Source organism: Carya illinoinensis, chromosome 3, assembly GCF_018687715.1.
Source record: "Carya illinoinensis cultivar Pawnee chromosome 3, C.illinoinensisPawnee_v1, whole genome shotgun sequence".
Classification (NCBI taxonomy): Eukaryota; Viridiplantae; Streptophyta; class Magnoliopsida; order Fagales; family Juglandaceae; genus Carya; species Carya illinoinensis.
Window position 1 is genome coordinate 7,591,681 of NC_056754.1, and position 12,559 is coordinate 7,604,239.

General features: G+C 36.2%; 2 protein-coding genes across 2 annotated transcripts; both read right to left on the bottom strand.

Moving 5' to 3' along the window:
- Window positions 1-302: 302 nt before the first annotated feature.
- LOC122302986 (probable galacturonosyltransferase 9) lies at window positions 303-3,295 on the bottom strand. Its single transcript, XM_043114495.1, has 3 exons — window positions 2,877-3,295; window positions 1,389-2,627; window positions 303-837 (listed from the first exon to the last, which is right to left on the bottom strand). Exons 1-3 carry the CDS (start codon window positions 3,048-3,050, stop codon window positions 562-564), a joined length of 1,689 nt encoding a protein of 562 aa, XP_042970429.1. The 5' UTR covers window positions 3,051-3,295; the 3' UTR covers window positions 303-561.
- A 3,073-nt stretch (window positions 3,296-6,368) lies between these two features.
- Window positions 6,369-7,193, bottom strand: LOC122305549 (basic leucine zipper 43-like). The gene has a single exon (XM_043118145.1). The coding sequence runs from the start codon at window positions 7,109-7,111 to the stop codon at window positions 6,521-6,523; it is 591 nt and encodes a 196-aa protein (XP_042974079.1). The 5' UTR covers window positions 7,112-7,193; the 3' UTR covers window positions 6,369-6,520.
- Between the last annotated feature and the right edge of the window lie 5,366 nt (window positions 7,194-12,559).

The following is a 12,559-nucleotide window of genomic DNA, read 5'->3' on the forward strand; positions in this document are numbered from 1 at the left end:
CATTCAAGAAACATGATAGATTTTTTTTTTTCCTTCCAAATTGTTATTTAGTTAAGTAGTGCCTGTTATCTTGTCAAATACACTACAAGATGAAATCCATGTTTAAATATGAACGTAAAAAGCTTGTACTGAAATTGGAAAGAGAATTTTCAGCCACTGAATCACTAGAGAGGCATTTTTAGACAAACAAAAAGAGATGACCCGCAGTCACCTGAAAAATTGGAAGCGCTAGTGCATGCAGAATCTTCTAATAAAATAGAGCCATGTTTCGAGTAACAAAAAAATTGGAAAAATATTTTTCTTCAAAAGAATAATTTATGTGTGTATATAATCAATATGGTTCGTTACAGTTCCTGCCCGACAGCTTACCGCTAACAGAACATCAAAAACCAAAAATGTTGAGTAGCACTTCACCATTGAATAAAAAATAACGACAATATCACCGCAGATTAACTAATACAGATATTAGAACTGGCAAGAATAAGATGGCACAATATGGACCCTTGCTGGCATTCATTTCTCATGTTACCTGATCGATGATGGAGAAGTACTGCCATTCAATTAGAGGCCAAAATTGCACATCTGCACAAACTCCATATCATTGTCCACATACTTGGTCCAAAGATTCTTATATTGGTTCATAGCAATGTCAAGCCAAGGCTTCATGTTGCCATTGTAATGGATAACTGCCGCATTGTTGATCTCATCCATGCTAATGCTGGGATTGTAGCCAAGCCCTAGCACATGCCAGGATTTGTCCAATGATTTTGTTGTTGAGTAAAAGGTGATCAGGCCAGGCGGAAGAGTACCCGATTTCCATAAGGTGCGTTCTTCATTCTAATCACAGAACACAAATGAGAGTCAACAATTCTACCAAATTAAACTGTACAATTAGTTTTTCCATTCTAATCACATAACACAAGTGAGAGTCAACAATTCACACCCACAAATTAAATTAAGGAAAATACTTTAGTCACAAAGGGATTACACAAAAGTAAATCTACAAACTGATGTGGCTAGATGTGATACGTCAGATTGTAAAGTTACTTTTATTATAAAGTAGATTTAATGAATTTCATGAAACCACATCAGTTTGTGGGTTTACTTTGTGTAATCTCTTTGTGTCCTAGCAGTTCTCTTGAATAAAACGTGCTAGGTTTAGAAAATTGGCCATGTTGATGGACCATGTGGCCAATTTTTAGTTTATCTTAATGGTCAAGTCTTAATTCATGGTGAAAATTGAAAAATATAGGTAGTTTACGGTGCTAAGAAACTTTTAATAGGTTGGAATGCAATGGGAAAAACATGTAATGGTTTGTGGGCTAAAAGTGTAATTCCTCTGGCGAACAGATACAAAGATGTCAAAGTGGAAGGGATTATTCACTCACAAAGTTCTGCCAGTTATGGTACTGCTCTGTGCATTTCTCAAACCTCCAAGCATCAAGATCAAATATGTTCATCCCATAAGCCCAAGCACAAGCCTTAGGATTGAACCTCTCCCTAATTAGAGGATGCGAAAAATTCAAATACCGGGAAAAGCGGTGGAAAGACCCAAAGCAGGTCTCAACAGCCCCATTCACTTTCCCATCTAGATCAATTTTCCAGAGGGCAGTTAAGTCTTTCTGAACCACAACATCATCATCCAAATATAGGATTTTGTGCAATTTTGGATAGATCTCTGGCAAATAAAAGCGAAGGTGACTCAACATTGATTCATACTTTGGGTTCCCAAACTTCATGTTATTAGCTTCCTTTGTAGCATTCTCTGCCTGGCTCTCAAAGTAAGACCTCTGCAACTTTGATGATTCGAATTGCCTCAATACTGGCACATATGAAGAATTCAAGAAAGTGTAATCCTCTACCGCCTTCACCTCCACATGAGCACCTCCTTCCACCGGCCTCATCTTAAACCAAACTTTCATTGCCGCAAGATTCATCCTGTCCGTAACAACATGAAAAACATGTTTCCAAGGCTCCTGTGCATTCTTTACCACAGATCTTACCACCACAGATACTGCAATCACATTATCAGAAAATATAGCATAATGGTACAAACTCGGGTCCTCAAACTCTGGCTTAGACACCTCCTCCCTATACTTCTCAGGGTGAGAAATCCTCTCCTCTACAAGCCTCATTGCCAAACAATGCAAGCTCTTTGGAATCGACTTTGCAGAAATCAAGCTTGCAGATGCCCCATTCTTTTTCGCCTTAATAAGCAACTCATTAACAGCAAAGATTGTATCCTTCAACTTTTGTATCTTTAACTGATTATCATAATTCTCCTTCGCCTCTGCAATCATCAACCGTGCAGTCTTAACTCTATCCTTCACCTCCTTTTCAAATTGCCTCAAAATATCCTCATCCACTGGTCCGTCGGACTCAAACAACGATGCCCGGTAAGTGGGCTTCATCTGTAGATCCGAGAAAGTCAGCGCTAGATCGTCAAACATCCTCAATTGCCTAGAAATCTCAAGCTTAAGCTTCCTCGCATAGGCAGCGTACGCATTCACAAGCGTAATGTGATCACTCGCTTGCTTATGTATCAAATCCAATTTCGTTTTAAGTGGGTCGGATTTCAATGCCAAAAATGTTCGATGCACGTACGCATTCCCAGTTGTCGGAAGTGTCTGCATCAAAACACTCATAAGGTCAACGTGGGTCTTGTCTAATTGCTAAATAGCCATCTTTGTTTTTCTAAATGAAGAGGGCTTTCTAAATTAAGCTAAACCCAAATGCGAGTTGGGTTTAGCTTAATTGAGAAAATTTTCAAGGGGAATTATAAAGATTGTGTTGTAATATAGCGAAAACTATTACTTTGTTGCTGCTCTCCAATATTAGCAAAAAACAAAAGTGAAAACGGAAAGGGAGTGCCTTACAGAGTCGTGCTGAGGAGTGGAGGGATTGGTGGTGAGGAGAACGGAGAGCGTGGCGATGAAGAGGAGGGAGAACATGGCGGAAACAAAGATCCGGTACGAGAAGAAACTCCGGAAGCTCAATCCACCGATACCCAATGCCCCACCGCCACGGCTTCCTCGGACAGCGACCGCCATCGGATCAAAGATCTCTTCTTTGAGCCTCAATCGGAATGATATCTATAAAGTTAGACCAAATGCGGTAGACAGTGCGCCAGATCTAGGATAGGAAGAGAGAGCGTCGAAAAGAAATCGATTTTGGGTGGATTCTTTATTACAATAATCCAAGATGGGTGTTCGTTGAATAAACAATTCGATTGTGGGGACTGAGTGGACCATTAGGAGCTTCAACTTCGGGTTTAGTTGCTGACTTTCTTCCCTAGATCTGCTTGACCAGAGTTTTGGTGTAGTACCGCTTGGTAGATGTTGCCGGCTCAGCTTTCTGGGCTGGCTCACTTGGGCCCCCATCAGATGCAGAAATCTGTGGACTGTTTGTATTTGCACATGCTTTTCTAGTTGGATATAATCTGTTTGGATATTGAAAGTACTTTAATATATTTTATTATTATTTATTATTTTATTATTATTTTTTATCTATTTTTTGTTACTATTAATTACTTTTTATTATTATTTAATATTCTATTATTAATTTTTACCTATTTTTTCACTACTATTCTCAACACCCAAACCCTAATCATTTAGATAGAAAGATAAGAATTTAAAATGATAAATTATATATTGATTAGGTAAAACTGTGTAATGTAAGACTTCTATTAAGAATTTTTTTTAATTAAAATATCTGGTAATTTGTTTCATTTGATTCCAAAAACATTTTATTTATTTTCTATGAATATTGAAATTGAACTCTAAAAATTTAATTGAATTTTCTATTGTATTATGTGGCTCGTATCGAGTGGAATATATATCTAGAGAACGTCCTAGGGGAGCAAAACCACATTAAATACACACGATGTAACCCTTTTACAGCTAGGGTTAGTCAAATACACATAATGTAACCCTACTTTTTCATAGTGAAAATTTCAGCCGCTCACTCTTGTGGATATAGGCACATTGTCGAACCACGTTAAATCTCTATGTTATTTTATTTTCTCTCCTTCTCTGCTTTTCCATACTATTCATCATAATTGCAGCATATTTCACAACATTTTCCACGTACCAATTTCTAGTATCCTGCAGTTGTATATTAAGAAATGATGAATTAAACATCATTTTATGATTATGATGACCAACAATGTAATTCAACGGTGCTGTAATAACTTGACCTGAACTTTCCTGATTCAACATTGTACTGAGAAATGAGTTGGTTTTAGGTCATCTGCCTCTGTGCAATTACCAAAAACTAACCCACAGAAGTGAGGAGAGGATGATGCCCATTTGCTTCACTCCCACAGTGAAACAAGATTTTCACTTCAACAAGGGCTGGACCTAATGATGGGTGTTCCATCTAGCCGGGCTAAAGACCCAATATCCAACACCTCCCACTTAAAATGAGTCAGTGGACACCACATAACCATAATTCTCTGGGATGAATGAATGTTTGGCTCTGTTCATGTTAATTAAGAGGGCCAAACTACCATAACAACATATTTAAAGCATCTTGTTGACCTAGATTCTCACATGATTATATCAGGCTAAAATCTGTTTAGAGTAAGATATTTAGAACTAATACTTAACCATGATTACCATAATTCAGGCATGATTACATCATAACATTTCAGAAGTAACACACAACCTGTGGGTCTAAAACAATGAAAAGGTGTTGCCAAATAATCTTACTTTGCTCGTGTTTCACTCATATAATAACTCAGATTGAGTATAGAAGGTGAAAAATGGGATCTCATATTGTTTGGAAGGGAGAAAACTGTCCCTTATAATGATTCTAAGGAAAATTGGTTGCAATATTAACTAGTCATTTTGAAATATAGGCTTGGAATGTATCTTGGACTTTGCTTGGAATGGCATGTTACAACTTAGGTTTTTTGGGCTGTGTACTACTTCATATATTGTCTGTGGCAGTCAGCGATGCGATGCGTTACAAAGGGACACATTTGGTATTTGTTTTAAGAGCTAGGAAGTGAATTGCCAGAGCATCTAAAGAGTTTGGCTTCAATATGTGTCAAAAACATTAGGACATTTGTTACCATGTTCTTTACAGTGTACCACTGCTATCAGTACTGAATGTATAATTGTTACTTTTGGGTGATCCTTGACGACTTTTATAGAGGCATTGCAAGCGTGACCTGACAACCTAAGAAACTCCCAATGCCTTGTAAAGCTATGGTTGCATAGATCCCAATGCCTTCTACCGTATGTATGCTTAACATGTTAATTCAAGATGGGACCTTGGTAGTTGGTGCCCATATAGTGTTTTAAAATTGAGCTTTTCCTCTCCAGAATTCAGATAGTGAGTGGTTCTGAAGGAGATTGTTGTTATGTTTGTTGATGGAGAGGAGGAGCTTCTCTCATTCAAAATACCTTTTTCTAACCTCTGAGCATAATCTGTCATCTTCACTGTCCCCACTGCAGTCGCAAGTTATTTTAGAACAGAACAGTCGATATAAATATATATGTATAGATATATGAAACTGTGACCCGCTAACATTCCAAGAGTCAACTCCAATGTTCCTGCTAGGAGTCCAATTAAATTTTAATGTTCCAAGGCTGTGAGTTTGACTTGGAGTTTATCTAACTATCTGAGGGTGCTTTAATCATTATCGGAGAGTTGAATAACATTTCACATAAATTTAGGATGTCCAAACATCAGATCATATTAAAGAAATTGCAATGAACAAGATTAATTACCAAAAAGAAAATAAAAATATAAAAAATATATATTGAGGCTTTTAACTCTGTAGATCTTGCTAGAAAATAATATGTAGCTTATGCTTAATTACCGAAACACAAATTCTGCTGGACCCAACCTGAGTCAGAATAAATTGCATAGCTGAATCATGTTAAATAATTTCCTATTACATTCAGTCAAGGGTGTTCCTCAAAAGTCCCAAACAGTATTTGGGATTCAGTGGAAAGCTTTTCCAGATATTTTTCTTTTTATGGCAATTTTTGTTTTGTTTACCAAAACCCACTTCACCACCTTTATTTCTGTGTCATGTCCAACTCCCCAACACCGAAAGCCACTGGTTCCCCCTAGCACACCTGACATAATCAAAACTTTTCATATTGCATATCGATCTTAGTTACTGGTTCAGTTTTCAGATGATCAGTACATGATCGATGTCTCATGAAATAATTTCTATGGAAGGATCATGACGAAGTCTCCGAGAGTTCTCCATATAGGTGGTGCCAGCAATATGCTCTAGTTTTGGCTGTACAAGCAGTACTTTTAATGTTAATATGGTGATAACAATTTAGATTCTTGTTTATTTATTATGTATAGAACCCTTGGAAGGCCTGCATCATTTATAGACAAATATATGAGAATCAAAAGAAAATGCTCAAAATATATTATTATAATTTAACGGCAATCTCTTAAGGCTTAAAAAGCAAGCCAAAAACTGGTTCACTTCCATACAAACAGAAGAACCAAAAAGAGAGAGGATAATATTAGGACTTTTCATCCATCTAATTTAGCCAAGCAGATCCATGGAACTTGTACTGATGGACTGGTTTGATGTCTCAGCTCTGAGGTAAGCTGTGTTGCAGGGAACATCTTCCAGGTCTCTCAAGGAAGAGAAGGGGCTATTGATTTGCATGTTATTGAGCATTTGGCGAAGTTCTGAAGCTTCCTCTTTGAGCTGAGCATTTTCTTGAACCACCCGGTCATGGCACTCCGAGGCATGGTTCAGCTTATCTATGAGCTGGTGATTTTCATTCCGGAGCCAAACCACCTGTGACCAGAGCTCATCTAGGTGCTTCTGCTTGCGCATACGTGAACGACGCGCAGACTCTCTATTAGATATCATCCGTCTTTGTTTCCTCTCGTTGATAAGACTCAGTTGTTGCTCATCAGCTTCATCAGAAGTTGAATTGCTGCTGAAAGATGATGATTGTGGGTTGAATTCTTGAGCTTGAGGGAACTGGAAATTGTATATTGGGCTAGAAAATTGGTTGAATTGAATTCCGGGTGTGCAACTCTGAGACATGCTAAATTGAGAAGGGTATGGAGATGGGTTTGGAGGGACTAGATAATGAAGAGCTGTAACCTCACTAGGCTGCATGGCTAGAACTAGAGATAGAAAATGCAGGGTCTTGAAGGGAAGGTGAAGTTGATATAGTTCGTGTTGAGGAGGGAGGAAAGCGTGAGGAGAGCAGGTGTTTTATAGGATGGGAAAAGCGTTGAATGGCCCCACTCTTAGCAACTGTGGGGGAAGTTTCGTAAATCTCAGGCCACTGGAATATATATCATGCACACCATGATCCTTTCATGTGCATCACCTTGCTCAGAAAAATAAAAAATAAAGAGACAAAACAAAAAAGAAAGTGGCATTACATATTGATAAATGCGTGAAGCTCTACAATAATCCATAGGTTATCATGTAGTGGTTAGATGTAACCATGCGTGCCATGATACAGAGATATAAGCATAGGGGGCTGCAATTGTGGTTGTGGATAATCATTTTGAGATCAAAGATATGCTTACATCAGAGAGAAAAAGGCAGTTCATATCGTGGGGAGTACAATTATTAAGATGTGAGAATGTTTTGGCAAAAGGAAAGCACAGGAGAGAATTAAATGGAGTTCAAAGAAGTCAATCTAAAATATTGGTTGTGTTATTGCCAAGCCAGGTACATACATGTTAGATGGTTTTCACTTAAACTCACACCCAATAGAACCATTTGACACGCAAGGAAACCGATGAAAAGATGTTGGGGGAATGGCAAACTCTGTACTATATCCATAACTACGAAATATTATATTGAGTTTGATGACTCAAACACCACTTGTATGAGAGACTAAATATGATAGATTAACAGGCCTTGACCCTCACTGTTTTGATCACCGGTCCTCCTCTAGCTATCTGACATATTTAGGCACTAATCATAGTCCACGATGACCTGCTATTTAATTAACGAGGGTTTGCATAAAACTTCCATAATAAAAAGTTAATCAAGTTAAGCGCAGTTCTTCTTTCTTAAATCATTACATGAAAGGGGAATGTATCTTAAGAAAAAGAATGGCCAATCCACTAATTTTTTAATCTTTGAAGTTCGGGGTAAGTGAAATGGTCATGACGTGAACCTTTACCAAATATACGTCCATTTCTCAAGCAGCTGATCTCGAGTTGGCAATATGCAGAAAGTTATTATTCTAGTAATAAATCATTGGTCGATGATCAATAAAACAAAATCGCAGGCCATCACAACGAAGGACAGTGCTAAAATATTGAAAGAGCATCCAATATTCGAAACACAAAAGATCAGCCATTTTCACGTCAATTTGCACAATCATAAACATCAATTACATATATAAGTGAAATATTAGAGTACTGCTAACAGGGAATAATGCCACCTTGAACTACAGGAAGGGTCCTGCATATATATGTGAAAATATAAGTCCTTTTCGATAGTTCTTGTAGACCTACGTAAATTCCTTGACTAAATATTAGAGTACTGCTGCTAACCGGAAACCATGCTACCTTAATTCTGCTACCTATAACGTTGATCGATCAAACTGTCCGATTTCTGCAAGAGGATTCATGGTTCAAGGGAAAGCGGCATTTGAAGCTAGCAATGGATGAGTGCACTAGTGCATGACTATACTTTTATAAAGTTGAATGAAAGTAGAGCATTATTCTATTGATTCTATTAGTTGAAAGTAAAACGCAACAAAGGAAAGGTTAGCCAATTTTTAGTGGTGGCTTCTTCTTTGTACTTGTGATCACTGCCACTTCTTTTAGGGTTTGAATATCTGTCTGGAATGACTAAGACAATGCTAGCCATGATTTTAATAGGAAAAATTAAAGTGGCAATCAAAAGAGTCTCTCCTTATTACTTTTCTTAATGAGTCGTATTTTATTTAGGAGTGTTAGGTGTTGCCATTACGTTACAAAATGTAAATGTTGCGTGTCAAAATTTGTTAAAGCATTTGTAACCTATGCTGTAAAGGCATAGGATAAGCTTGCACTATAGAGAGTTGCAGATGAAAATCAAGTGCAGTTCTACTACTGTCAATCTGGTTTACTTTTATTATTCAATCAGCTAATTACTGGTAAGTTTTCAAGCATATATATATATATATACATGAAATTTGGTCAAGTTTTGGTAGATTTATTTATAAACATGGAGAGGACTAGCTAGCTATAGTCTTGGATACTCAACTTAGGGTCACCTGAGTACAAAACTCTTGCTAGATGATGGTGGGAATCAAAAGAGAGAAAATGGATGTACTTTGAAATGCAGTCTTCCACTAAAATGAAAAGCTTTCTAATGCATACAGAGCCAAAACCCTATTGATGCAAATGCCCTCTCTCTCTCTCTCTCTCTCTCTCTCTCTCTCTCTCTCTCTCTCTCTCTCTCTCTCTCTCTCTCTCTCTCTCTCTCTCTCTCCAACTGGGGTTGGGTCTGATTTAGTCATGAGTGGAATGAATGGTCAATATTATCATTAGACAGATTTAGACTCATCTTTCTTTTCTTGTCTTGTGATTGTTCTTTTCCTGTTCCATTTTCCATTTTCTCCATTTCCCTAAATTTCTTTTTGCTTGTGGTTGGAGGCTTACATCACTACTTATTCTTGTCGACTTGTACCTGAATATTATACCATACAAAAAAATCATAATAAACGGTCAATGTTGCTCTTAACTGGACTTTCCAACCTGAAAATTGACCCCTGCCACTTGATTCAATTGTACCCAAAAGCAAATGAATATCTTATTTTCATTATCAATAAACTACTTGACTGATCCAAATCTGTATTCTTATTGGAATCATTATCCATTTGGGAACACTAATTTCTGTTTGTTCAGTCTGATTTGATTTGCCATATCAGATAGAAAAAATGGAATCCTACCTCACCCTTCCTACCACTATGTATACTTTAGATAGACATTTACCATCACTAACTACATCATTCACTACTGTAAGTTTATAAGTAATTTCATATGTTTCACAAACCTGTTCACTATGACTTTTGCATAAGCTGCATCATTGCAATCATGTGTTTCTCTCAGTTTGTCAAATGTTGCAAATAAGGCCACTATCGTGCTTAGGAATGTGTAGTGTCAACAATTTCAGAAATAAATACTTCTATCTACTATTAAACAACTTTGTCAAAATATAATTTTTTTTAATGTGACACGTTTTTTTTTTTTTAAATTTCCCCTCATTTTTCTTTCCTCTTCCTTCAACCTAAACTCATGCTTAATTACTTCAAATTGTCAAACCCATAAGGATCATGTCAGGATCATAATTTGGACGAGAAGTTGGAAACATTATGTTAGAACTATTTTGGTCAGATTAAGTAAAGCATTTTGAATATTTGAAATGAATAACATTTAAAATTATATTACATTTCCCACTAAATTCACAAGTCAAAATTCAGGAGATAGGCTCGTCTCCACCCTCTCCTTTTCTTCCCACTCTAATCCAAAAAAAGTAAGATTGAAGCACACATGATGTTTTATTTTGTCTGCACTTACGATGAAAGAGGGTGGTGAGTTTTACTGTGCATATGCCATGCAAGTTTCGACACTTGTTTTACTAAACAAACTCATGTTTGTTGGAAAACAAAATTTATAGACATCACGATACTATATTTTGTTTCTACCAGATGCAGAATACTGTGTATGCCATGAAAAATTCTGTGACCTAAAAGTAATGATAGAACTCAACTTGAGGAGCCATAGCCCCTCACCCAACTTACATATCTTATCTACCTCTGAAAATCATTACCCATATCTTTGCATCCTACCCAATTTACCCTTCTAATATCGCTATCATCCAACCCAATGACAGTGATATTTTGGGAAGATTGATGACCTTGGGAAGGGACAGTGTCCTAGAATAACGGCTAGGGTCTGGCACGTAGGTTACTTTTGATTTAACTCCTTTCCTTTTCGTACCAAACACACCGTCCAAAAAAATAACAAGAAGAAAAAGGAAGAAAGAAACCCAAAAAACAATAATTTCAGCAAATAATGCAGAGAAGGGCAAGGGGGACGAGAAAAACGCGGGCGCACGATAGATGTGACCCTGTGGGTCCCTTGCTAACGAGCGCGCGTGGGTGCTTAGTGCACCACCTTCTAACCCAATTGCTCAGCCTGTCAACTCAACCAAAAGACCCTCCAAAAATTTACTCTTTTTTCTTTCTCTAGACTATGGGTAGGGTTTCTCTCTAACACGGTAACACTCCTTGCCTTTAATTTTTTGGAGGCTTCCTTTTTTTTTTTTTTTTTTTTTTTTTTTTTGTCTGCCTCGCCCACCCATAAAGGGCGGTGGCAAATTTTTAAGGTGTTCTCAGCTCGGTACCAAGTGTGCACCCCACTAACCCAACCTTCATTAATGTTTGTTGATTGCTGATACGATTACTAATGGGGGAGATATATGAACAAGTCTCATAATGATCATCCAGTTAATCATCTGTTTATAATCAAGTTGGATTCTTTTAAGTTTGTTAAGATTAAGAGATTATTTTGACAATGAAATGAGATTAAATAATTTTAGATAAAAATTAAAAGTTAAATAAAATATTGTTATAATATTATTATTTTTTTAAAATTTAGAAAAGTTGAATTATGATGATTTGAAAAAGATAAATTATTTATTATATTTTGTATAAGAATTTTAAAAAATTATAATAATAAAATGAAATGGATTGAGAGTGTTTATATCCAAACGGTCTTGATTAATTCATCTACCCACGATTCATGATTAGATATTAACATCCTATTTTCTATCATATTTAGCCACGCATATATAATTTCAAGAATGGTAGGTTAAAAGATACAGTATATATTGATGTTTTAATCACAAAAGAATTATATAAAAGTAAATTTATAAACTGACATGGCATGATATATATGATTTATGAGATTATAAAATTAATTTTATTGTAAAATAGACGGTAGATCTATTGTATCACTTGTAAAACTATTTATTTTTTAAATTATAAATCGGAAGATTTTCATTGCCAACAATTATTCTACGTGAAATTCTGATCACATGGCTAAATAATTAATCAAAAATTTTATGTACAGTCACTTTTATATAATCTTTACGCATTTAACTCATGTGATTGGCTACGTCATTTTTTTAAAATATAAAATAATTATTTTGACTAATTATATCAATAAAATATATAAAAATAATTGTATAAAACAGAAATCATAATTAATTACGCGTTAATTCTTATTTTCCATATGAATTTTATATATCATGCCTTAAAGTGGTACACTTTGTCATGATGTGCTACAAGAAGCCACGTGCGGTCACACAAAAATTCCTCCCAACAACCAATCATGTTGCTTTGCTACTTCATGTATTTTCTTGTGAGGTCATGAGATCTCAAGAGATTATTGGTTGTAAGAGGATGAACCCATCGCCAGGTACCATATGCATGTACAAACACGACCTAATTCATCATTTCTCCCTTTTGCCCACTTCTATCATTTGTAAATAAAATCTCTCCTTCTTAGCCAAAATGAATAAAGTATATAATACTTTTTTGTGTTT